This window comes from Ursus americanus, chromosome 1 (assembly GCF_024610735.1).
Source record: "Ursus americanus isolate L20-20 chromosome 1, mUrsAme1.1.p, whole genome shotgun sequence".
Classification (NCBI taxonomy): domain Eukaryota; kingdom Metazoa; phylum Chordata; class Mammalia; order Carnivora; family Ursidae; genus Ursus; species Ursus americanus.
The window spans coordinates 87424889-87451309 of NC_142127.1; the positions used below are offsets into that span (position 1 = coordinate 87424889).

At 47.7% G+C, this 26421-nt stretch overlaps 1 protein-coding gene across 1 annotated transcript in view; it reads right to left on the minus strand.

Moving 5' to 3' along the window:
* Positions 1-25939, minus strand: part of MARCHF4 (membrane associated ring-CH-type finger 4) — a 105987-nt gene extending 80048 nt beyond the window's left edge. Inside the window, exon 1 of the mRNA XM_045806143.2 lies at positions 25418-25939. Within this exon, the coding sequence (XP_045662099.1) occupies positions 25418-25939 (522 nt within the window). The remainder of the gene's footprint in view (positions 1-25417) is intronic.
* Positions 25940-26421: the final 482 nt, after the last annotated feature.

Sequence of the window (26421 nt, forward strand, 5' to 3'; positions counted from 1 at the left end):
TTAGCCTCCAAAGAAGGGGAGGGGAAAGCAAAAGGGTGTGTTAAAAAGAAAATCACAGGCCCAAAATGGCGTCACTGAGGCCAAATCACCAAACTGGGGTGATACCCAACCTAGCTGCAGTTTCAACCTCCCCCAGAAATGTAGGTCTTAACCAGTCAGGCAGGAGTTTTCTGATCAGCATCAATGAGGTCATCTGTCACACAGGCCCTCTCCACGCACCCCCTCCAGGAAGAGGAGATAATCCACCTAATAAGGCCCCCTGCCCTTCCCCCTTAGGGAAGGTGACCTTTTCTTCCCCTTTGCTAGAAATTTCCTCGCGACACCCTCCTTCCTATAAAAACCTTCCGGTTTGTACAGCTCCTTGGAGCCCCCTTCTGCCCGGTAGACGGGACACTGCTCTATTCGTGAACTGCTTCCTTGGGCCTTCCAGTTAGATCTTCACATTGACTCAGTTGACTTTTTGTTCCTTAACAAGAGGAAACTAGGGAGCCTGGGTGGCTCAGTCGGTTAAGCGTCTGCCTTCAGCTCAGGGTCCTGGGATCGAGCCCCGCATCGGGCTCCCTGCTCTGTGGGGAGTCTGCTTCTCCCTCTGCCCCCGCTTCCCCCTGCTTGTGCACATGCTCTCTCTCTTTCTCTTGCAAAAATAAATTTAAAAAATCTTTTTAAAATAACAAGGAAACTAAGACTTTTGAGAAGATAAGGCAGAGTCCATCAGTCAGCCAGTCAACAAACAAGCACCCACTGTGTGCTGGGTCCTCTGCTCAATGCTGGGGACTCAGAGGTGAACCTGGGGCATGGGCTCTAGTGTATCTGAGCAGTGATGTTGTTCAAAATAATAACGGGACCTGCACAAACACCAACCAATCAGCTGCTCTGGAGCCCTGACAAGGGTCCCAGGTGCTCGGCTGTGCTGGGCATTAACCCTTTAGTTGCTGGATCTTGGTGAGATCAGGGAGCATTAATCCCAGCAGAAGAGCCAGGGCAGTAGGGATGGTAGAGCCCCAGACAGCAGCTGCTCACGAGCCAGCTGTCAAACATTGCAATATCGCAGCAATATTAAATATCAGCCATATGCACGGAGGGTCAGATCAGGGACCTATGGAGGGACTATAGCAAACTGCCCCTGGTTAGGGACAACTGCCACTTAGCAATGGCCCATGACTGGGAAGAAAAGACCCAATGATTCTGGGCCTTCCAATCTAACAACTTTTCAAGAGGAATCACTTCTAGGGTGTGTGTGTATGATTTTTATAAAAAATAAATTATATAGGGTCACCTGGGTGTCTCAGTCTGTTAAGCATCTGCCTTTGGCTCAGGTCATGATCCCAGGGTCCTGCAATCGAGCCCCACATCGGGCTCTCTGCTCAGCAGGGAGCCTGCTTCTCCTTCTCCCTCTGCCTGCTGCTCCCCCTGCTTATGTTCTCTCTCTCTGTCAAATAAGTAAATAAAACCTTTTAAAAAATAAAAAATAAAAAATATACCCAACCTCAGTCAAAGAAAATGGACCGCTGCCCACACACCCCCAGAGAGCCTTCAGTTTGAGCCCTGTGGCCTTGGACACCAGGAACTGGGCTGGGCTTAACAGGTTACAACTACAGTTAATCCTCACAACCACCCATAAGGTTATGCTCTGCCCTCCAGTTGACAGGTGAGAAGGACCAAGGCTCAGCTGTCTATGGGGACAGAAGTCACCAGGGCACCTATCTAGCACAAGAGAGAGCAGCTTGTTGAACCCAGGGCTGCCTCCATCTAGGAGGAGAAAGGACCCCCTCTGGTGCACATTCTGGCACTCCAGTTCGCACCTGTCTTGTCAAAGAGACAAGCTGGGCTGAGGTGCCCCTCAGAAGGACAAGCAAGGGAGCTGAGGTGGCTGTGACTGGCCTAGGATGCTGCAATGGGGGCGGCAGGGAAGGGGGCACCGATCTCTCTATAGAAGTGGGAATGGGGCTGTAGACGTTAGAGAGACTCTGAAGCTTATTCAGTTCAGAGGATGAGTGAATCTGGGACCCTGAAAAGAGAGTTAAGGAGTGGGCTGAGGTCTTATTTTCCGTATGCCTGTGCAAAGAGCCACATGCCACCTTCTTCCCTGTCCTGGGCCTTAGGAACTGGTTCGCATGTGCAGCAGTGCACCTGTGCTCTGAGACACCTGCAGCACCTGGGCTCGAATCCAGTCAGCTCCCACAGTCTCCAGTGGGGCCACCAGTGAGGGGAAGGCTCTCATATTCCCCTGCTGCAAGAATGTACTGGAATGCCAGAGAGAGGAGACAGGTGGAACTTAGGGGAGGGACCAGGCAAGCAGAAGGAACTGCCTAGGAAAAGAGCATGAAGACAGGAATATGCATGTCTGTGAAAGGAATGGTAACATGTCCTGCTGTCCAGAAAAACAGGGACTAGTAGAATGTGAAGATTTAAATATAAGGCTGTGGCCAAGTTGAAGGACTCATAGGGGACTAGGACCAGAGTTGAGGTATTTTATTCAGTGGGCAATAGGGAGCCATAGAAGGTTTGATAGCAGGGTGTCTGATGAATTAGGAGACTTGCAGCTAATAGCTGAGCTCCTAATATTTGTCAGACTGTTTATAATCCTTCATCCAGCTTTATATATACTCTTTATATATCTTTCAGTGAATCCTGAGAATAGCCCTGTGAGAAAAATATTAAATATTCCCACTTTGCTGGTAACCACACCACAACTTAGAAATGTCAAACAACATTCCTGAGGTCATACAGCTCACAAATGACAGTTCAGGCTGGTAACTGAACTGGGGGGCTTCCTAAAACTGGAGGTGGGCAAAGTAGTTAGAAGTCTCTTGGAACATTCTGGGTCTGAATGGAAAGATCTCTGAGTGCAGTGGAAGCCAGGGGAAATGCAGGGGAGGGGGGATGGACGCTGAAGTCTTCCGAGTGGGCCCTAGTGATTGATTCAGTGCGCATGGAGGTATGCACCGAGGGAGAAGGAGAGGGGGAAGTCGTAGGATGCAGGATGCGGCATGGGAACCCGGGAGAAACCATCGGCAGTACAGGGAATTTGGCAGGAGGGCTCAGTTCGCAGAGATGGTCTTACTGTGATTTCAGAAATGTTGCAGAGGTGTGGGAATGTCGTTTTCACTTCCCGGTTTGGCAGTACAGAAAGACAAAGTAGAACAGAAGCTTCTCAACTTTTTTTTTTTTTTTTTTAACTAATCTGCAGCAAAAATATACATTTAACAATACTTACCCTTCCTACGTGGAATGTACTCGAAACTTCATCCTATCCTATTCCGGTGTATTTCTTAGGAGGGCGGGGGAGGGGGGGAGAGAACGCTGGCTACAATGCAGTCATGCAGTTGACTTCATGACCCACACCTGCCAGAGGATGGTCCGCAGTTTGGACAAGTCTTCACCGGAAGCGGAGTGGGTGGGACCGTGAGCGGCCAGTGCGCATGTGCACCGCGCACACGCGTTAACAAAGACCCAGGAGAGGAAAGTCCAGAGGCCAGGAGGGAATAACTGACGGAGTCTAACGGGCAGAGGGAGAACTTCGAAGAGGCCACTGGGTTTTAGAATTAGGTCATCAGGGACCTTCCAAGGAACATTTTCAGTCAGTGGTGGAGTGGAAACCAGACTGTACAACAGAAGCGCACGAGGGGATTAAAGAGCACACTACACCTTCGGGGATGTTGAAGACCTTAGCACGCCAGCGTGCCCACGAGCGGGGCCAGCGAAGAGGACGTGACTGGAATGTTCGAGAGCATGCGTGCATGTGTAGGTGGCAGTGAATGACCCGGAGTCCCAGGGCAGATGGAAGATGCTGGGGTGAGCTGCGACAAAGGGCACTGCGGTGGTCATCTTGGGAAGGAGGCACACAGGAGGGAGGGGGAGACATGAAGTAAAGACAGACATTTGCAAAAGTGAAGGAAGAATGATGACAGGTGGAAGTGGGGAGATGATGGAATGTGAATGGCTGACCCCACATTTCTCAGGAAAGTAGGAGGCAAGTTCATCTGCTCAGATTGAGGTGGGCAACTTGATGAGAATGGGCAATGTTTGGAACAGCTGCTAGGAAACCTCAACCAGCAAGGGAAGAAGAGACATTCTGAATAGCTGGAAGACCAGTGTAGATGACTCGTCTGAAACCCGTTGGTGCGGGTTTCGGAAAACCTCTGTCTCTCCTACCAGCTGCTTTCAGAGCAGGGCGCCTTCTCCCCACAGTTGTGCACTGGACTCCATCACCCTGGGGGTTAAAGGAGTGTCGTTGATTGCTGGCTAAACGGCCAAAGAACACAAACCGTCATGCCCTGATTTTTTTAAAGAATCTTGCCTCCAGGCTTTCCAAAATAAGCTCCCTCTTTTAGATTTCTGACTCCACTTCCAATAAATCGCTTGACAGCACAGCCTAGCCCATCTGGACCAATCAATCAGCCCTTATCATCAGCAGTATTTTTCTCTCTTTCCTGCCCCCCCCCCCCCCCGGGATTTGCAACCCTGTCTGCATATTGGAATCACCCGGGAAGAGTAAAAATACTGATGCCTGTTCCCACCCTATGGACTGACTTAATTAGGGTTTGTGTCTGGGCATCTATAGAGCCCCCTCCCCCCCGGATAATTCTAATATGCCAGCTAACACTGAGAGCACGAGCCCCTTGTGCTCAAAGTGTGCTCTGTGGACCAGAAGCATCAGCATTGACCTGGGAACCTCCAGAAACGCAGAGCATCAGGCTCTAGCCCAGACAGGCGGAATCATGCTGCAGCCCAGCAGGGACTCCCTGAAGTTCATACGCATTTTAAAGTCTGAGAAGGTCTGTGCTAGGGATCTAACTTAACCTCTCCCTCCTGCCCTGTGTAAGCTCTAATAGGAAGGTCTCAGAGATCACACCTCCTTGACTCTAGGCAGCCTGGCAAACAGCTGGTGGCTGCTTTCTCCTAGAGTGTGGAAACAGGCATCTATCAGTCAATCAACAAGTGTTTCTCAACATACAGCAAGCAGACACTGAGTATCTGAGGTGTTGTCCCTGGATGTAGCAGTCTACGGTGCGGTTCGTTGGAGCATTGTTGTAGGATGACCAACGGTCCAGGTCCAGCTGGGACTAGTCCAGGGTCAGCACTAAAGTCCCGCACTGTGGGAAATTCCTCAGTCCTCTGGGAAGCTGGGATGGTTGGTCACCCTATGTCAAGTAACATTCAGAACTGATTTTACCCTGCACACTCTAGACAGACAGACACACACACACACACACACACACAGAGTTGGGAAATGTGATCAGAAAGACATGACTGCCCATTGACCTGAAAGCTGGACCCTGGCACTCACTCCCTCCCCTGTCCTTGAAATGTGGGTTCCACTTTCTTTCCCAGCTCTCAGAGGCTGCTCCAAAGACAGAGCCTTGAGATAGTGAGGTGGTGTTAAAAACACCTGCACGTTATACCCAGCTGAGCCCAGTTAAGGCTTCTTTATAAGCTTTTAAGATTTGGAAGGCAGGTGCAGGGATCCATTCACCTTCCTGCCACCCAAGACAAGCCTCGTATGTAAGTTCCCTTTACTAGTATTAAAATTGCCATCTGCCACCTGGGGTGGCCTGCCCCTTTCCTCAGTCTCTCCCTGCCCTCTGCGTATGGGGGCTGGTTTCAGATTACAGCAGGAAAGCTCAGGAGACAGTTATGAATCTAGACACACATACACCCCCCATCAAAGGTAAGATCTGTTTCTTCGGTACCCACCACCCCCTCATGAACACACATAGCTTGGAGGTAGGGTTTCGATGCATAAAGTTAATGCTTAGAAATGTTGGTGCATCCATTCAACAAAAATCCATTGACCTCTGTGCAAGATGCTGGGAAGCAATAGGACCCAAATAGACACAACACCTGCCCTCAACAAGATTACAGTCTAGGGAGGAATACAGGAGCAATGACAGCGCAGTGGGGTGGGTGCTGTGATCACCGGGCTGAGTCAGGATCCGCAAAGCTTACAGGAGGAGTGCCCAACCCATACAGGAACTAGAGACTTCCGAAGGATGGGAGGTGCCAATCAGGCGAGGGGAGAAGTGCATATGTGAGGGGGCAGAGAGCTTCCTGAGCAGAAGGAATGAGGGGTTGCAGAGGATAGAAAGCGCATGGGAGCTCCTTTGAACCAGAAAGAAGGTCAGTATCTCTAGGAAAGTTACGGAAGGCAGCAGGTGAGGGTAGGCAACAAAAGAATCTGGAGAGGTAGGCAGAGGCTGGCTGGCCTGGTAAAGCAGGTCAAGGAGCTGGGATGTGGTCCCGAGTTTGAAGGCCATGTGAGTGAGGAATCACTGCAATTCTGTAGAGAACAGACATGGAGAAAACAGGAGTGAAAGCAGAGATTTAGGAATCAGGGAGAGAGAAGAGAGCAGCTCAGACTGAGGCGGTGGCTGTCCAGGCCCAGAGAATCATGGATTGGAAAGATATTTGGAAGTAAAAGGGGACGACACCTGGGTGGGTCAGTCGGCTAGGCATCTGCCTTTGGCTCAGGTCATGATCCCAGGGCCCTGGGATCGAGTCCCGCATCAGGCTCCTTGCTCAGCGGGGAGCCTGCTTCTCCCTCTGCCTGTCACTCCCCCTGCTTGTGGTCTCTCTCTCTTTCTGATGGATGAATAAATAAATAAACTCTTAAAAAAAAAAAAGAATAGAAGTAAAAGTAATGGATGAATGTGTTGGTTGGAAAATGTCCATGAAGGGACGCCTTGGTGGCTCAGTCCGTTTAGTGTCTAACTCTTGATTTCAGCTCAGATCTGGAGCTCAGGGTCATGAGTTCAAGCCCCACATTGGGCTCCATGCCCAGCATGGAGCCTACTTAAAAAGAGAAAAAAAGGAAAATGCCCATGATGGAGAAAGGGCAGAAGAAAAGAGAGGAATCGAGCATTATGCTCAGGTTCTTTTTTTTTTTTTTTTTAAACTTTTTATTTTCAAGTACTTTTAGACTTACACAAAAGTTGCAAAAATGGTAGTTTCTGTGTATCCCTTCTGGAGTGTCTCCCAATGCTGACATCGTACGCATTCACCATACAACTATGAGAGCCAGAACTGTTGCTAAACACGATTACCAAATGGAAGACCCCACTCACACTTCACCAGTTTTCCCAAGAGCATGCATGGTTTGGGTTCCAGGCTCCCACACTGCATTTCAGGTTATTTATCTTGGGTCTCCTGCCATTGGCAACAGTCCCTCAATCTTTCTCCTCTTCTAGGATCTTGAAATCCCCGAAGACCGTACATCAGTGGTTTGCTGAATGTCCCTCAAGTCCTCCTGTGTGGCGTCCTCGGGTTTCTGCCTCTGACAGCGAGCAGGTAGGCTCCTCATGGGCCGGGGCATGGCTCACCGCTCACTAACGGATTCCCAGTCTCAGAAGCAGTACCGACTGTGTTGAAGGAATGACAGGGACGGTGAGGTGCCAGCCACTGAGATACGGTTAACAACACGCTTCCTAGATCTCCCCTCCCTCAGCTGCCGTAACAAAATACCACACGCTGGTGGCTTCAACACCAGACATTTCTTTCTCACAGTTCTGGAAGCTGGAAGGCCCAGATCAGGGCGGCCGCATGGTTGGGTTCTGGTGAGAGAACCCTGGCGGGCGGGCGGCCACCTTCTTGCTGCGTCGGCAAGTGGCGGAGGCAGAGCCAACAGTTCTCTAAGGTGTCTTCCTGTAAGGACACCAATCCCATCGTGACAGCCCCACCTCACCTAACCCTCCTACCCCCCACTAAAGCCCTGTCTCCACATATCACCACACAGAGCGTTGGGGCTTCAATGTGTGAATTGGGGGGGGGGGCAACAATTCAGTCCATAGCACTCACATTAGCAGCAGAAAGCAGAAAATGTTGGTTAGAAAAAAAAAATGCTTTTCTTGAGTGGATCCATGAAAGTATTCAATACCTAATTGACTTGGATTCTGTTAAAGACATTGCCTTTTGAGCCCCAGCACCCGCCAGGCGCAGTGAGTGACACAACGGGGAGCTCTCCGCGTGGCAGCAGCTCTCTTGAGCTCACCGTCCACTGGGGAAAGGAAATGAAGGTCAATGGTGATAACAGGGCAGGCAGCCTGTGGTGAGGGCATCTGTGGGAGCACAGCCAGGATGAGATGCAGTGTGGGAGGAAGTCCTCATGGAGAAGGTGACAGGTGAGGGTGACAGGTGAGGAGGCAGTTAGGGTTTGGGCTGGCGGTGAAAGAAAAAGGGAAAGAGGTTGCAAGTGACACAAAGCCTTTGAATGGAAACCAAAAGGCAGAGAGAGCCAAGGGGTGTGTTTGGAGAATGGAAAATGGCAAGCAGTGGGGATTGGCTGGAGTGGCTGATGGGACGTCAGGGTGCTGAGGCTGGAGGCTGGAGGCTGGAGGCTGGAAGGAGAGGTTAGGTCCAAATCGCAATGGCCTTTGGTTGTCACCATACCGTAGGCATTTAGCTTGTTTCCATGTCAGTAAGAAGCAGGAGAATGAACTGCTCACAGGTCATTCTGTGGAGTCAGGGTGTGGTCTGGATGTTTCTTTGCCTCCTTTACTGCTAGGAGCAGCCTTAGTGGAGGCCACACACTGCGCGTGCTCAAGGAGCTCTGGTCCTCAGCATCCTGTCCCCTGACATGTGTACTCCTTTCACATGCCACACCACCTCTCCTTTGCCGGTGCCAGGGTGCCTCTTCCTCCATGGGGCTCTGGTGAACTCTTACCCAGTCTCCTAGCACCGGCTAGAGGCTCTTGTCTATGAAGGCTGCCCACCTCTGATCCTCTCAAGCAGAGTTGACCCTTCCCTCTTTTCTGCCCATGCTGTAACTAGAACATCTCTCCACCATTAATTTTATGCATTCCCTGACATACTTCAGCCTGACAAGACAGGAAGGTCACTGATAGAAAGAGCCATGTTTATTTCTCTGCATTCTTAGGGTTGGCACATGGTTAGCACATCATTGGTGCTTAACAAATAAGTACTGAATTTCATTATTTTTAATTAAATAGTAGAAAGAGCACTGGAGGGGCGCCTGGGTAGCTGTCAGTTAAGCGTCTGACTCTTGATTTAGGCTCAGGTCATGATCTCAGGGTCCTGAGACGGAGCCCCACATTGCGCTCTGTGCTCAGCTGGGAGTCTGCTTGAGATTCTCTCTCCCTCTACCCCTCCCCCGCTTGCACACTCATGCTCTCTCTCTCTCTCAAATAAATAAATAAGTCTTAAAAAAAAAAAAAAAAAGAACACTGGACTAGGAGCCAGGATCCCAGAATCTAAACTCCAGCCCTACAAACCAACACAGTTACCTGACCTTTCTGAGTCTGCCCTCTCATCCATGAGGAGAGCAAGGGATGGTATTCTCTATTCCATGGTTTTGTCCTGGAAGACTTTACTATATTCCTGGAGCGTAACTGGAGCTGAAGTTCTGTCCTACTCCTTAATTATTTGCTCAGAGTCTGGAGAGTTCATAGAACAACAACAGGCATAACACAGATCTCGCTGCTACCACTGGAAGTTCAGCTTCGTGCCAGACATCACCAAGGGCAGAAAAAAGACGTCTTGTGCATATTTGAAGCAGAAATGCAGTGGGAAAGGGACGAGAAATTTGATCAAGAAGTTAGCATTATCCAGGAGGGGGAAAGCAAGAGCTTCAAACAGAACTGTGCCAAGAAGCTAGAGCAGTTCACCTGGGATGGCCAAGGCCTGCCAGGACCACTAGCAAGACCTGGGGCCTGTAATGCCTCTAGACTTCACCTCTAGACTCTAGGCCCCACGATAGTTGAGGCCTTGTCTGTTTGGTTCGCGGCTATAATATCTACGCCTAGTCCAGTGTGTGTGCGAAACAGTAGCACAGAAACATCATGTAACCTCTTTGGACCTTGATTCCCTTGACCTCAAAAATGAAGGAACATCCCATTCTCCCAACATACTCTTCTATAAGCAACAAAACCTGTTAACATTTTCTAGCATGAAGGTAGGTAGCAATGATGCTGATGGCAACTAAGGAATGATAATTTAACAAGGGAAAAAGAGAGACAGACTTAGTACCATGGTTGTGTCTCCCTGATCTCCACAGATAGGAGCAAGCCCAGAGAGATGGGGGGAGAGCTGGAGAAGATGAAGGTCTGGAAGCACGATGGGGACAGTGCTATACTGATGACTTGTTTTGTTCTGTTTTGTTTAACTCTCTGACCAGAAAATGGCCTTTAGTTTAGAGAGAGCTGAGATGAAATTGTGCCTGGGCCTTGAATGAGACACTATTTACCAACCTCAGTGAAACACAGAGCTCCACATGTTTGCAGTTTTGGGGCCTCTACACCCTCTTTGTCAACCGGCTGCCCTCCCCAGCAACCTGAGATGGTGGTTACCATGGTGGCACCCACAATGAGGGGGACCCCTGTCTCCCCTTCCTCAAAAGGCTAAGCGAGGCAGCTTCCTGGTGGAAGCCAGGCAGGACTAGGCCAAGGCTGGCACAGATGAAGCCCCAAGCTGAGCGAGACTCAAAGCTTCCACAGTTGACACCCTAGAGAGGCAGCCAACTTGATTCCCCAGAGGATGCAAAGAAGGGAGAATGAGTGAATGCTTGTGTCTTGAAACTCACTGGGCTTTTCCATTTCTCCTGGAGGTGACGCGCCTCTCCTCCCTCCAAGTTTTTTGGAAAAGCTCCTACTTTGCCTGGAATGCCCTCCCACTGTCTTATCTTGGCCAACCTCAGGTCCAGCACCAATATCTCCTCTTGTGAGAAGGCCTCCCTGATCTTCAAGCCTGCAGGCATTTGCACTTGGCACGACTATCAGTCCTCACCATTCTGCCTTGTTATCACACCCCCTACAGTTACGGGACAAGATCCTGGAGGACAGGAGCCAGGTTCCAGTTCACTAGCATATCTAGAACCCTCAGCATAGTTCTGGCATAAAACAGCTGTTCAATAAATATCTGCTGAATGAAGAAACTAGAAATTTCACTCCCCTGTTGTGGGAGGAAGATGAAACAAGTTGATATCACAGTTCCAATAAAATCCACTCACCAACTTCAGCAAGATGTCTGTGGTCTGTGAAGCTAGAACTTCATTCCCTTTGCCTTCTCTAACCACAGAGCCCAGTGTTAAACAACAATCCTTCGACATAAAAGAAATTTGGGCAGTATTCAAACACCCTGCAAGGTAGACTTACGTTTTGTAAAGATTCTCGACAATAAAAGTTATAATATAAATTGTACGGTTATCCCTGAATGCACTAGAAAATGAAATTAACCATGAGCTGACCCTATTCCTGCCCATTCTCCTTCCCTAGTCTCTTCCATTCTCCAGATGTTCTGGTAAATTAACACTTTACCACACAGTATAGGAGTGCATTAGGAAGTGAATGAATGAGCATTTTTATGGCTGAAAGAGGAGTGAGGGAAGGATGAATGGCTTTCTCCTGTAAGGTATTTACTGGTACTTCCCAGTCTGAAAATAGGAGCACAATACCTCACCTCTCTGGATCCGGGTTTCTCACTTCTAAAAATTAGGAAAATAGCATCTGCCCTTCCCTCTTTACCTCAAGAATATGAGCTAGTGCTTCTGCATGTATTGGAGGATAAGGAAGTTTCTGGACCCCACGGGTCTTTCCAGACTTTCCTGAAGCTTCCAGATAAAAACTCGGTTCAATTAACCATGCGAGTTTCTGTGGCGTTACTATTCCCAGGCAGGTGGTCCTGAGCACAGCCAGACCATGAGAAAGGCCATTAGAACCCAGCCCAGAGAAGCTAGCCTTGAGAGTAATTGCTGGAGAGGAATAAATTCACCCCTCCCCTCTCTGCACCCTGCCCACACTTTAATCCACCCAGCTCTCTGAGGAAAGCTATATAGGGTCTTAAAACATAGCAGGGCAATTTGAAAAGCAATGAGAGGGAGAAAGGATTAGGCCAAGTGGAAAGGAATATGTTTCGAATGAGAAGAATGAGGTCGATCTTGTATTGCTGTACTTTGGCATATACTTTCCCCGGGAGAATTCCCCCTTCTCAGCCCTATTTGTCCACTCAGAGATTAGCTTTCTGGCAATCCTTGTCCCATTTTCTCAGGCATCACTAGCCACCCCTCCTGTGGGGTCCTTCAGCACCATGAATGCAATCCTGGTTCGAGGAACCCATCATGTTGTCTTGTGGTTGCTTCTCACACTAGACTCTGAGCTCCACCTCTTGTCTGCGCATTCCCAGGGCCTGGCACGCAGTTGTAATGAGTCAGTGGTCACACTGATCCTTTTGCTGCCATCACACCAGGTAGACCAGAAAGGAAATGGATGACAGGACATTTTCATCTTAAATCATGACCTTTGGGGTTGGAAGATCCCTCAAGAGGTCATCAAATGTATTCCCCTCATTGAGCAAGACTAATGAAGTGCATGGTGAGACATACTCACGTTCTGTCTTTGACTTGGGTCCCCAGCATTATTGTGCCCAAAGCTATCCCGTCTACCCTCAGCTAGCTCCACCTCCCCTTTTATAAAACCTATTTATTAACTGTCTTTTTATAGCAAATAATATGTCCTACCTTTTTATTATGTAAAATTTCAACCATATATAAAAGTAGAAAAAATATATAATACATATAAGTATACATAAGATATAATGTAATAAAACATTTTTTTCAGTAGATAAAATAGTACAATAAACCCATCACCCAATTTCAACACTTTTAAACACATGATCAGTCTTATATTATCTATAGCCACTGGATTGTTTGGAAGCAAATTTCAGCTATCATGTCAAATAAATACTTTACTTCCTTTACATTCATAGGAAAGATAAAAATCAATTTAAATCATGAAGAACCTCTCTATATGTGTTTTTTGGGGGAAAGGAAGAACCTTTGAAATTGTATCATATACTCCTCCAAAGCCCCAAACTGATTTTTTTTTTTTGCTTGCAAACTCTTACTGGGTGTCCAAAGCAAGAAACAAGGCAGCGAGTATTACGTAAAATGTCAGCACTGATGTTGCAAATACTAGACCCTCCGGGCTCTCTCTGGACCAAAGGTGTGCAAAAGGCTGGAGCAGCGAAAGGACCAACACCCTCAAATGCCTTTTTCTTCTGAATTAAATAGTCGTATTCCCTGGGCACACCCATACCCACTCCCTTACCTCCACAGCGTTCTCGCTCACTCCCACAGGAGTGGACACATTGGCTTCTCGCGGGTGCCAGCTCTCGTTCACAGGCAGCTGCCTGGTCTGGACAGCTGTTTTCTAAACACGTTGGAGAACTCAGAGCCCCAGTACTAGAAAGCTTTTCTTTCTCAAGCAGCACGTAGCTCCATGGAGGCTTAATTCTGTGGTTCCTGGAGGGATCACCACGGGGTGTATCAAAATAGACAACCCACACTGACTCAGTGCACCAAAGCATTCCTTTTGGGGTGTTAGGTTAACCACTGTTAAAGAACACTGCATGATGGCCAGTGCTGTTTCTGCTGATGATTATTAACTCTGTTTATATGCTTAAGATCCCATAATGGGAAAACTTTATTGCCCACTCAACACTTTCACTGCTCAGGTGTCACCCTGTCAGTCTCAAAGCACTTAGCACACAGTACTTATACCCAGGAAAAGGTGCAAGGCTTGTTTACCGTCCTGTCTGGATAGAGGTGGAAGGAGCACCCAGAGTTCATGTTTATGGGGAGCCCCTTCATGCCTTGCGGTAGGTGTTGTCTGCTCAAGTTCTTGCAACAATACTATGAAATATTTTTACTTTGCTCCATGGGACAGACAAAAGACACTTCAGTTCAAAGGAGTTAAATGATTTGCTCAAAGCCCACAGCTAGGAAGTTCTAGAGCCCAAATTCTAAATGAGGTTTTTGTAACCACCAAACCCATGGTCTTTTTTCTGTACTAGTAATTCCCAGTTTTTCCAAGGATAAGCGACTACCCCCATTGAAATTATTTTTATTTTTTAACTTTTAATTTGGCAGTAATCTCAGATTCTTTAAAAAACTTGCAAAAATAGCACCAAGAGTTCCCATTGACCCTTCAACCAACTTCCCCAAAGGTTATCATCTTACAGACCAGTGACCAAACCAGGAGCTTAACATTGATACGATACCGTTAACTAGTTTACACACCTTATTCAAGTGTCAACTGTCCCACTAATGTCCTTTACCTGGTACAGAATCCAATTCAGATCACACATTGCATTCAGCTGTCGTGTTTTCTTAGACTCCTCTAATCTGGGACATTTCCCTCATTGTTCTTCATTCTTCATGACCTTGACACTTTTGGAAAGTACTGGTTAGTTGTGCTGTAGACGGTCCCTCGACTTAGCTCCCTTTTAATGGGTCACTTTCACACAGCCTCAAGTGACTTGACTAGTACTTTGGGCATTGGTTGATTGAGAATATACTTCTGGACAAGATGTTACACTAAAGTGAAGGAAGCTTTTGATTTTGTTCATCACGATGGCTTCCATACACATTTTTTTAAAAAGTACGTATTATCTGTGCGATCATTTCTACTTAGTCTACCAGCAGTGCTATTCAGTTTCATCTGCCCCAATGATGTCTTGGCAGCACCTCCCGAGATCAGCAGCCACAGTCACACACACGCCAAGAAATTCTCAAAGAAAACTTGAAGAAGTGAGTAAGACCGGATAACAACATCAAGAGCTAATGTTCATTGGACATTTGCAAATGTGTCGTATGTTTGCATTCCACAGCATGCCAAGAGTTCTGCATGAGTTATATCATTTGAACCTCACGGCAACCTCTGAGACAGACCCTGTTATTATCATTCCCATTCTATAGTGGAGAAAAATGAAGATTCTGGGTCTGTAAGTGATTTGCCCAATGTCATACCACGACTACACGGCCACACTGGGATTTGGAAGCAGTTCTGCTGGGCTCTGCAGGCCCTGCGTTCTTACCCACGGTGCTAACTTCCTGCAAAAGCATCTTTGATTCTTTGTTTCCATTGTTCCTATACCTGGAACAGTCTTCACTGCCCTATTTTCCAAATTCTTCCCCTGATTTGGTCTTGAAGGTCCAGTTCTAAGTTCATTCTTCTGGGGAGACTGCTGTTGGTCGAGCGGGGCGTTGGTCTGCCGGCCCCAAGTACTGCTCCTCCACATGATATGGCATAAAGAGGACAGCAGAACTAGAAGGGGCCTGGATATTTCTGAGGACAACCTCCTCCTTTCATAACTGAGGAGATAGTGACAAAACTACTGGCATTTACTGAGTGCTCACTGTGGGTCACGCAGTTTCCACGTGCTCAATATGTGTTCTCTCATCTACCTTTCTCACAACCCTAAGAGAGAGGTACTAATGCTGTTGAGGGAAAGACGCACCGAGCTCACCATACCCGAGTTTCCTCTTTTTCCAGACACCCCGGAGGATGACACTCCCCATCCCCACTGCTATTGGGTAGAGCCATGTTTCCAGATCCAGCCAATGAGCTGTAGGTAAAAGCGATGTGTCATTTGTGAGCTGACGCATGTCATTGTGGGTACTCAGTGAGCTATGGGGCGGCAAGCTGCATACTTTCTGTTGTCTTGCCTTGGGACTCTGGGACCTCCCCAGGGAGGCCCCTGATTTGATTTTGCTCAAGAATACTCTCTGAACATAATTCAGAAGTGCGAATTAATGGCTGTATTAGCCGGGGAAATTAACATTAGCTGGGCGACAGACAAACCTCTGAGTCTCAGCATCTTAATATAATCAAAGTTTGCATCTCCCTCGTGTTACAGCCCTGGGTGGGTTAGCGTTTTCCATCTCGCAGCTATCCTGTTTGAAACTTATAGCTCTCAGATCACTGAGGCAGGAAAAGAGAGAGAGGCAAGAGGTATCCCTTCCTGTCTCTGCCCTGAGTGACACATGTCACTTCCTTCTTTGTCACAGGGTCCTGTGTCTTCTTTCCACCCCCAGTGCCCACTCCCCTGTTCCTTGTATGCCTGGTAACCTCAGGTCTGGGGGAGGCATCTCTTTCTACCCCCCCACCACTTTGGTTGCCTCTCCAAACTGCTGCCTAATACACAGTATTCCTGAATCACCTGCATTAGAATAGTCAAAGCCAGTGGTTGAAAATGCAGATTCCAGGGCACTACCCTGGGTCTATGGCCTGGGACTCAGCATTCTCCCCCTCTTGAGGCACTTCTTGGTATCCACAAATGTTTCAGAACTATTATAATGTATGCAACCCAGGTCAATGTCACCTAAACTTCAGTCACTTTCAAGGTATGCATGTACCATCTACACTATTATTTACTTCGTACTTAACATTTCCTCTAAATGTCTTACTTTTTTACTTCAATAAATGTATTTCTAAAGGAGACCTTTGTCACCACCATAAGTAAAAAACTGATGTCATTTACCAAAGTAGGAATAGACAAGCTGTGTCTATATGGTAGAATATTATTCAGTGCTAAAAAGAAATGTGCTATCGAGGTACAAAAAGACATGGAGGAACTCTGAGTGCATATTACCAAGTGAAAGAAGCCGGTCTGAAAAGGCTACACACTATATGATTCCAGCTCTATGACATCCTGGCAGAGGCCAGGCTCTATTGCCAGGAGTTCGGGGGCAGGAGCCAAAGGATAAATGGTGGAGCACAGGGGATTTTTAAGCCATGAAACTATAATAATACCATATATACTAGATACATGCCATTATCCATTTGTCAAAACCCTTCAAACATACAACACCGAGAGCGAAGCCCGATGTAAACTATGGACTTTGGGTGATAGTGATGTGTCAGTGTTGTTTCACCCATTGTAACAAATCACTACGCTGGCTCAGGATGAGGTTGGGGTGGAGGGTCGGCGAGGAGTGAGTATATGAGAACTCTGTACTTTCAGCCCAGCTTTGCTTCAAACCTAAACCCACTTTAAAAAAATAATGTATTTAAAAAAGAATAGACACACACAGCCGCAGACAAAACAAATTGCAGCTAGATATTACTCTGTCCAAAGACTCCGAGCCTGATGCCTTCTCTTTGTTTACAAAGAAGAATGACAAGTGTTAAAAGGGTGTTAAAGACATAGTATCGCTCCAATGAGATTTTCCCCTAGACCTATTCATAAGGCACGAGAACGAACTGAAAAGAGAACAACGTTCTCACTTGATGATCAACATTATTTAACATGGTGTCTGTCCGGGGTATCCATCTCATCCCAGGCTTTCAGAAGCCCTCGTCTAGGGATGACCCTGAACGCAAACACCTTGCTGTCACATGTTGGGCAAGCGTTTCTTCTGCCACTTCCTCCATGTGCTCCTCTGTGTGCATAGCCTGCTCCTGACCTCTAGGGACTCAGAGTCCAGGAAAGTGTCTTTCTGCACAGTTCCTGCCAAGAAGAGAGTGCTGCGTAATAAAGATCTGTCAGGAACATAGCAATGATGGCGATAGATAAAGACAACTTTATTGGGGGTAAGAGACCAGGGCAGGAGGGCAGGGAGATTGAACTGAATCAGGCAATACAGAGGCAGGAAGCCAGCTAAACAGACACACTGGGGATCTGAGCACGCATCCCTGATGTCAGGCACAAAAACAGCCGGGGGTGCACTGTGGTCAAAGCACAGCCTTACTTAGAGCATCTGATTTTTTAAGGCTGTAGTAAGAGAGAGTAGTAGGAAAGGCAGCAGCGTGATCTGGGAACCCTACTCCAGGTCTCTGAGCCACACTGACAGAATGGGGGTAAATATCACTCCCATTTAATGAACAGCTGCTGTGTGCCTAGAACTTTAATGGAGCATGTCCACCACTTATGATGAGTGTTCAAGCTGAATATTTTATTCCTGTTTTGTAGACAACGAAATCAAGGTCCAGGGAGATTAAGTAACTTGCCCAAGGTCACCCAGCTGGGAAGGGCCCAAATTGGGGTTTAAACCCATGTTTTTCTGACTTCGAAGCCTATGTTCCTCCCATTGTCCAGCAAGAGAACAAGAACAGGTCTGCTCCTGGCCAAGAGTACTCAAGCCAGGAAAACAGTCACTATGATTACTAGGATGCGAATCATCACTATTTGTTAGTGTAGAATCTGAAAAGGCGGTTGGATGGGGCGGAGGGGGGTCTCAAGGGGGCATCCATATCCCTCTTGCTTGGCATTTTAATTTGTATACAGACACATACACATATGTGCACATACACACACACACACACACACACACACACAAATATACCTTCTACCATGGGTACACTAGGGACCAAAGATAGCACTATTAGTCTGGAATGAACATGTGCCAACAAGGAGACCAAGGGATCAGCACATTCTGAGCCCCTACTGTATGCAGAGTCATATGCTAGCCACTAGGGTGGCTTCGAGAGGCTTCTTTTGGAGAAATTGATGTTGACTGACTTCAACCCCATCCTAAGTGACCTTTCCATAAAGAAGGAAACTAATTTGATCTGTCCACCTCAACATCTCTGAGCAGGACCCCGGAAGAAATCTTCATGAGGGCAACGAACTGGGCCCAAGACTGGGGCTTGAATCATGGAGTTCCACAGAGCCTCTATTTGCGGGTCCTCTTTTTTGCTGACAGTTTGCATCTACCTGGAACTCAAATTGTAACTAAATCAGTTTTGCCCATTTCATTATGAGGCAGTCAGTCCCACGTGCACCCCATTTTTACTTTTAACATACACAGAGGGAGGTATCAAGTGTGTACTCTATGCAATATGCACACATAGACTCTATCTGACATAGGATACATCTCGGTAGGGGGATGGTGTGCAGCTCAGGCCACACAGTATTCACTTGCCAGCTCCTTTACATCCGGGCTCACTTCCAACTTGGCTTCCTTCCCAGCAAACAAGAAGCAGCTCGCTCATTCCCACACTCCTTCGAGTAGCCCCTCCCCCCTTAACCTGCTCCCCCTCCCCCAACTCACAGGCCACAGCTGGGCTTCTCCAACACACCAGCTGGCAAAGAGGAGAGTGGCAGTGGAGGGGAGGAGAGAGAGAGAATCCCAGTATTCGGCCTTTCTCGAACCTCCCAGGCTCTTTAGAAATCCATATTTGACTCCTGCACTACTAGCTTTATTAAGTACTTTTCTATATGGGGGCTTCAGCTAGAAGCCACACCCAATAAATTAGCCAACCCACCGCAAGCAGACACAGGCTGCCAAGTGAGGAAGGATGACTGCAAAGTAAACCCTGTGTAGAGGATCTACAGACAATCGAGGTGAGAATCACTCCACAACTGTCAAGACAGCAGGTGCCTCTCTTCCTCCAATCCTTAATTCTGTCTGTGAAAGTGAGACAGGTGCACTCAGTGCTTTATTCCTGTGCATGCGTGTGCATGTATGTGCATGTAAGAAATAGATAGCTAAATCGGGAAAGCAGCCAAGGACCTGACGGTGGAGGTTGAACATCCTTACATCACTTCCCACTAAAGAACGAGAGCACTGGTGAGAGCCCTGGGTGAGGAAAGGGTCCTCGGAGCTTTCAGTTTAAACAGGACCAGGACTGGCTGAAGTAGAAATGGAAAAACCACAGTGGAAAACCCAAGAGGGGAAAATGGCAATACCTGCTCATGACTCTGGGTGGGGGTGGGGGGTGCCAATTGGGCTTCCCCTTTTCTGGGATGGTTCTGCATCCTTAGGTCCACGATGGTATCTGTTGCCTATTGTTCATGACATGCTGCTTTCCCACTGTGGTGTGTGCTTGGTGTAAATTCGTGATTGCCAAAAACTCAGGATTTCTGTGAACACAGGACAGGGACTATTCTTTGTGATCTCTGCTGAAGACATGTTTGTACATGCCATGTATTGCCTACACTGGGATTAGATACTGAGATGAGATGACCCCTTGAATTGAAAAAGGATGCAAGTTCATCTCTTTATGCTTATATTAAAAATGCCTCTGGACCCTCAAGCAATCTCATCTTTCAAGCTCAGAAAGGATCTTGAGGGTCACTGGCTCCAGTCACCCATTTGAGCCCCCTTTCTAAGGCAGCCTATACTATCTTGGGAGAGCTTTGATAGTAAGTTCTTTCTACTATCAAAACCAAAGTTGACTTCCCTGAAGACTTCATCACTGGCCAAGGCACTGCCCATTGTGATTCCACAGAACAGGTCTGCCCCTTCTGCACAGCATATTTTCAGCAGTTGATGCCAGCAAGTGTTTTTCTTCCTTATAGTCTCCTCTCCCCAGTTCTCCTACCTGTGGAGCTCCCCACTGGGTGAGCTCTAGAGGATCATTCATTCAACAAAAACTTACAGAGTATGAAGCAGGTGCCAGGCACCATATTGGGAGCTGATGACCCAATGATGAGCAAACGCATAAAAGCTGCTGCTTCTAGGGATCTTACAGTCCCTTTGCAGTGCCTTAGACCCAGGCAAGAGGGTCTTTTGTTATAGAAGGCCCCACTCTGACCCTTCTTCAGCTGCACCATTCCCGTAGGAAATCCATGAAGTCAAGGAGCTATGCCTCTCTTCTAGAACATGCTCCGATTACCTGGGACCCCAGAATTCCTATGTGTTCAGACATGAGCTTGCTCTCAGAACGGTCAAGTTTTCTCTTCCTCAGGTTCAAAGGAAGAGGGGCAAGGGACAGCTGTTTAGGGGTGGTATGGTCAGAGCTTGAGCAAGCCAGCAGGAGTGTCCACACGTGTGTAACAAAGGCTCACCCTGCTGCCAGATGTAGCCAGCAGTGGAAAGAGAATCCAAGTGGCTTGTAGACCAAGGGCAGGATACTCCCAAATGGCTAGCACAGAATTCTAAGGAATCCAATAATTCTAAATTCAAACCTGTCTTCCAGGTTGTTTTGACATTTTATTTGCTGGGATAGGAGGATAAAATTCGTTTTACTTAACAGTTATCTGGATTTATTACTTCTAAGTATTCTGGCTTATGGTATGTGAGCCTCTATCTATACTCTTGTTCTAGAGTCCATAAATGTTAGGGATGGGTCTGTTCTTCATGGAGACTGATATTAATTAAATGATCATACACAGACACAAACAAATGTAAAATTGAACCATAGCACTAAAAAATAATACACTGTATGGGTCTCTCCTAAAATGCTCTACTTGATCTCCATTCCCAGGGTTCTCATAGCATCTTGGGATCTCCAGTTTCCCTTGAGCACTGCAAAGCTCTTCTCTTACTCTCCCAGGACCCAAAACACTGACTAAAATATTTCACACTACTCTTTCTCCTTCTGAATGTGGAGTTCCATGGAAGCAAAGCCCAGGAAGAATAAGGGAGACAGGCCAAGCCTGTTCATCTCTTCCAGACTCATTTCCTCTTTTCCATTTGGTCCAAAACAGGTGCCCCACCACCACCACTGCTGTGGTGGATTTGATCCTTGTACCCACCTCTAGGTGCTCCACAGCTGACCCTGCCTAGGAGATGGTTTCACCTTTCTGTCGAGGTATCCCTGTGTCTCACAGCTCTTCTGCTTCCAGCTGTCTAAACTCAGCCTACATCCATTGCTTCTCACTTGGTCTTCAGCAGCAACAGAGAAGCCTTCTCTGACTAATTGGGGAAAAGGTAGCACATTCCCCCCACCTGTCTCTCTGAAAAAGCACCCCACACACTAGCCGCTTTTAAGCACACATCTCTTTCTTGTATCCAATATTACTATAATTCACCTGCAACCCCCTGTGTGTTCTTGATCTCCATCAGTCTCTCTGATGTCTGGGTTAGATTGTGAAACTCCCAGAGGGCAGGGCCCCATTGGCCCTGTGTCTCCAGACCCTGCTCGGCAGAGCAGCAGGCATAGGTAGGCACTTACTTAATAAAGACTGTTGATGATGGAAACAGAGGAGCAGTACTCTACGCCTAGAGGGTTGTGAGTGCACAAGGAGCAATCTACTACCACCACCAGACCACAATCACAGCCAGGGCCTAGACTGGGAGCTGGGGGCATACTGTTGCTTTTAAATGAGGCAGGGGGAGCACTGTCTAGCCTCTGAGATAATAACAGCAAAACACTGTGACAGCATGGCTCTAACCGTGCTGACTGATCTGATGCTCAGAATGACCATTAGTTGGGGTCTAGCACTATTATCCCTGTCTTACAAAGGAAGAACCTAAAGCACAGAGGGGCTGTGCTACTTGTCCAGGCCTCGAACTGGGGCCATCTGGTTTCAGAGACCTCAGCTTACCCACCATGGTCCATCGAAGTGAACCAGTGCTGCTTCAGCCAGAAACAGAGAGTGAAGAGCTGCCAGCTGGGCTCTTGTCCCACACTTCCATGGGTCCTTGACCCCTGTCCAACCTGAATGAATGGCTGAGAGGAGGGGAGTGGCTACTCAGTCAGCTTTCCAGCATGCAGCCAAGTTGGCTCTCAAAGCATTTATTCACACACCATCCGTCTGCCTCCTCCTGTCCTCTCTTCTGTTTCTCAAACATGCTAAGCTTCTTCACACTTAGGTCTTTGAACTTGCTATTTCCTCCACCTGGAATGCTTTTCCCCCAGGCCTGCATATCAGGGGGGTCCTTCTCAGGGGGCCAGCTCAGATGGCACATTCGTGGGAAGGCTGTCCCTGGTCACTTTTTCTAATGTAGTTGCATCTTTCCCAAACCTTCCCTTTCATTCTTGTCTAGCTCATTATCCTGTTTGACTTTCATCATGGTACTCAACACCATCTGAAATCGCTTTATTTATCTACGAGTTGACTGGTCTGTTTCTGCATCTCTACTAGAATGTCAGCTTCAGGAGAGCAGAGGTCTCACTTGTTTTGTTCACTCCTGGATACTCAGTGCCTAAAACAGTATCTGGCACACTGTGGGTGCCCAATAAACATTTTTAAAGTAAATGCATGCATGCAGGAATGAATGAATGTAAAGACCATTATAGACACGTGCAAACCTGGAAGTGGTTGGACCCTCCAGTTGCCCTTTACCATATACAAGCCCTTGTCAGGAAGAGATCAGGTCTTCCTCTGGGGCAGTGTTTTAGCCCCTGGAGCAGCAGGCAAATGACTAGGGAGCTGTTTGGTTCCTTTGTTTGGGCAAAGAAAAGACCAAGACATTCAGCTACTGAGTTTGCAGACTGCTCTCCCTTCAGAGACACAGGTGCAGGATTGCTGGACAGCTGGCTTCCTGAACAGAAAATAAGACACTGACATCTCAGCTCTTCACTTTCTGTCTTTCTGTCTGTCTCTCTTTCTACTCTAGAGGGTTTTCCCCATCTCCCCTTTGTCGCCCTTCCTCACTGAAATCCTGTGAAGAAAATTGAGTAAAAAGAGGGAAAAGATGTTCATATCTAACACATGCTACTCTTATCACTACTATAGCACGATCTCATTAAAACCTCCTGGCTCCTGCAGGAATAATGCAAGCCCCCAAAATGTAATCATCATATGCAGGAAGTGCTTGACTTAATCCATTCTTAATAACAACACTATGCCCCTATTCCTTCTACATAATAATAGAGCCCATTCCTTTATTGGTGTTAGCTTTTTTATTCAGTGCTTTATTTAGGACACACCATAAAAATAATGAACAAGAAAGGAAAGCTCCTAACCTCTGCCCAGGCCCCATATTATGTGTGGGTATTTCATAATGTTCCTAAGATCCTTTTCTTCTTCTTTTTTTCAACAAAATACTGCTTTTCCATGATCAAAATACCTGCCATTATATTTTAATCCCTTTCAAGATGTTTTCAGGCTCATTATATTCTGAATCCTCCCAACACACTTACAAGGAAAAAAGGAGGACAGAAAAAGGTGCCTCTAAATCACAGAAGTTGGAAAAGGGGCCCAGAGGCATAAAGAGATTTGAAGAAGTTCACACAGTGAAATACCATCCAGAACAGGCTCCAAGTCCTGCTGTTTTCTAGAGACAAGGGTGTTTTTGCCAGAAGCCACACTCCCAGCAGCCCCTGTGACATGCAGACCTAAGCCAACCCATATGGGAGAAAACAGCTTAAGAAGTTTGGAAGCTAAATAATTCTTTGTTTTGGAAAAGATGAGGCTCCTGATTGGGGCAAAAGGTTGATCAGGAGCATCCCAAAGTGAGGCCTCACTCTTGCTCTTAGCCAAGCCACTCCACCTTGCGCCCACCAATGGAAGTGGAGAGAAGGGCTGGAAGAAGGGCACTGAGCAGGCACCCTGGACCTCCTCACCTACAAGAGTCCTCAACTCTGGACGGGACTTCATTTGGGACTTCAGTAAGCCTAGTTACAAGAAGGAGGAACCCAGCCCTTAGCCCCTTAGAAACATTTATTCACACTGAGATCTACATCACCTCCTCTTATAATGCCGAGGCTGTGGCCCCAGTCATCTTCTGTCCCTGAAGTATGTTGCCCATTCAGAGCAAACATAAAATGAATGAAAATATCAGCTAAACCTGTCCCTCATAGAGCAAGCCTTCAGCAAGAGCCAGAGCCCCCTCAGGATCACTGGCATGGCATCCTACTGCTCTGCCCCTTGTTCAGGAAGCACCCAGAAGTCTTCCCTCCACTTCTGGGAAGCTACTGAAAAAGTGGCTGATGCAAACACAGAACTCTGACCAAGGTGCAGTTTAGTGTTCCTTCTCCAGCATCACTAACTAGATCAGATTTTTCAGGTGATGCTTTTCTAACTGGGATTCTAAGTGTTGCCATAATTCATGACTCTAGGAGAATGTCCACGTACTATCTCCAGCCTCTAGCAGACACTAGATTGGAAGTGGAGCTGGAAGGGCTGGGGTGAGTCTATCTGTGAAAATCTGAATGAACAGGGAAGGGAGGACCTTCAGACTTAGGAAGACTGGTCCGTGATTGTACTTGGCATCCCCTGTCCGAGATGGGGAGGGTTTAAGGGATATTCTAAGTTGATGTGCTTCAGGCCTGAGAAGGGGAGTAGATATGACAAGGTTCCTTACCTCCTTCTGCATATCCCTTAAACTCACTCTCAACCTGCTTGCCTATTTGCTCTCAACCTAGGAAAAAACTTGAGTCTGCCAAGAAATATCTTAGCAAACTGTAGAGACTTCTTGGACCTAGAATCTCTCCCCATTTCTTCCTCACTGACTAAAACATGCTGCTGAGGATGTCAGTGTAATATGGGAGGGGGTAGTTCAAAGTGAAAGAATAGGGTCAGGCTTGTTGTGTGTCAGTCTATAAGAATAGGGAAAGAGGAGATGATCTCTGCACATTTCCCTCTGAAGAGGGAAGATGTTTGGATCTGGGACTGAAGATGGGTTGGGGGAAATGTCGGTAACAACAAATCAGATAAAAAGATATCTTGGCCACAAGCATGAATGTATCACCAAGTTCCTTCATGTTATCACTTCTGACTTCTGAATCTTCTATTCTGAGGATGCTTATGGAATTTTTGGATGGAACTGAAGACACTAGCATTGGAAGGAAAAATGCAAAAACTGGGGTACAACTGAGTCACCAAACACGCTCTACCAGGAACCAGACACCTTTTGGGCAAACTTAACCACAAGAAGCATCATTGAGGAGCCCTTAAAACGTATATTCCTCACACTAGAGACAGCACAGCGGTTCCCCAAGGTAAGCAGGCGAGTAGTAATCTGCAAGATCTGGAGACACCGTAAGGCAGCAGGAAAAGGGAAAAAGGGTCTCACCTGTTCTGGCCCCTGGAAGCAGATGCGGCAGAGCGGGGTCCTCATGCCACTGTCCAGACTGCTGCCCAAGGAGTAGCAATCCTCAGCCTTCCCCTTACAGAAGTCATCTGAGGAGGCACTGCTGAGCAGTGAGGTGGCCGGCTCTGTGGCTGGGCCACCCCAGTCATCTTCCACAGAAGAAGGTGGCAAAGGTGGTAGAGGTGGCAGAGGCGTGGTCTCCCTGCCCACCCCTTCTCGCGGACCCCTCCAGCCTGCCCACCCCCCGGCACCCAGAGCCGGAAGGGTGTTGTTGTTGGCCGCCAAACTGGGAGGCTGGGGGTCGCCGTGCATGGGCAGGGGCGCTGGAGGGGGGCGCCGCAGTAGGAAAACCTTCAGGTCATTGAAGAGCATGCGGCAGCGGCACTTGAGGAGACCCTGGTGGCGCAACATCTGGGGAGCCGGGGCACACAATCCAGAGCAGTACCAGGCACAGCAGCAGCAGCAGCACCACCACCAGAGCAGCCCACTCAGGGGCATCAGCATGTGCCCAGTGGAAGCAAAGAGCCCAGGAGGGGCAGCTGGAGTCTTTTCAGAGAAAGAGAGTAGAATTGTTTTGGGGGGTCCACAGCAGAGCTGTGTTATGGGGGGGGGGGGAGAACTGCTTTCTCACTGGCTCCTCTTACACCCCCTCAAAGTAGCCGATCAATTGCCCCCAGGACTGAGAACTGTGAGTCACTGGTTCTGAACTCTCCCTGGAAAGCCAGACAACAACAAAAAAGGTTCTCTTGCCTCCCCCTGCCCCCCCCCCCCCACCAACCTTAGCTTTGCTCAGGGTGTCTCTCCTTTTTGCCTTTGACTTGGGGGTATGGCAGGGGAAGAGGGATAAAAGAAAAAAATTTGAGGAAGGGCTCTTTGGGCCTTGAGATCAAGGTCTAGTTGTCAGAAAGTTTCCCAAGAGAAGATATTTTCAGTTCCTCTCAAATTCCTAGGCAGTAAGAAATCTCTTTTCTTTTGTATAAAAGGGT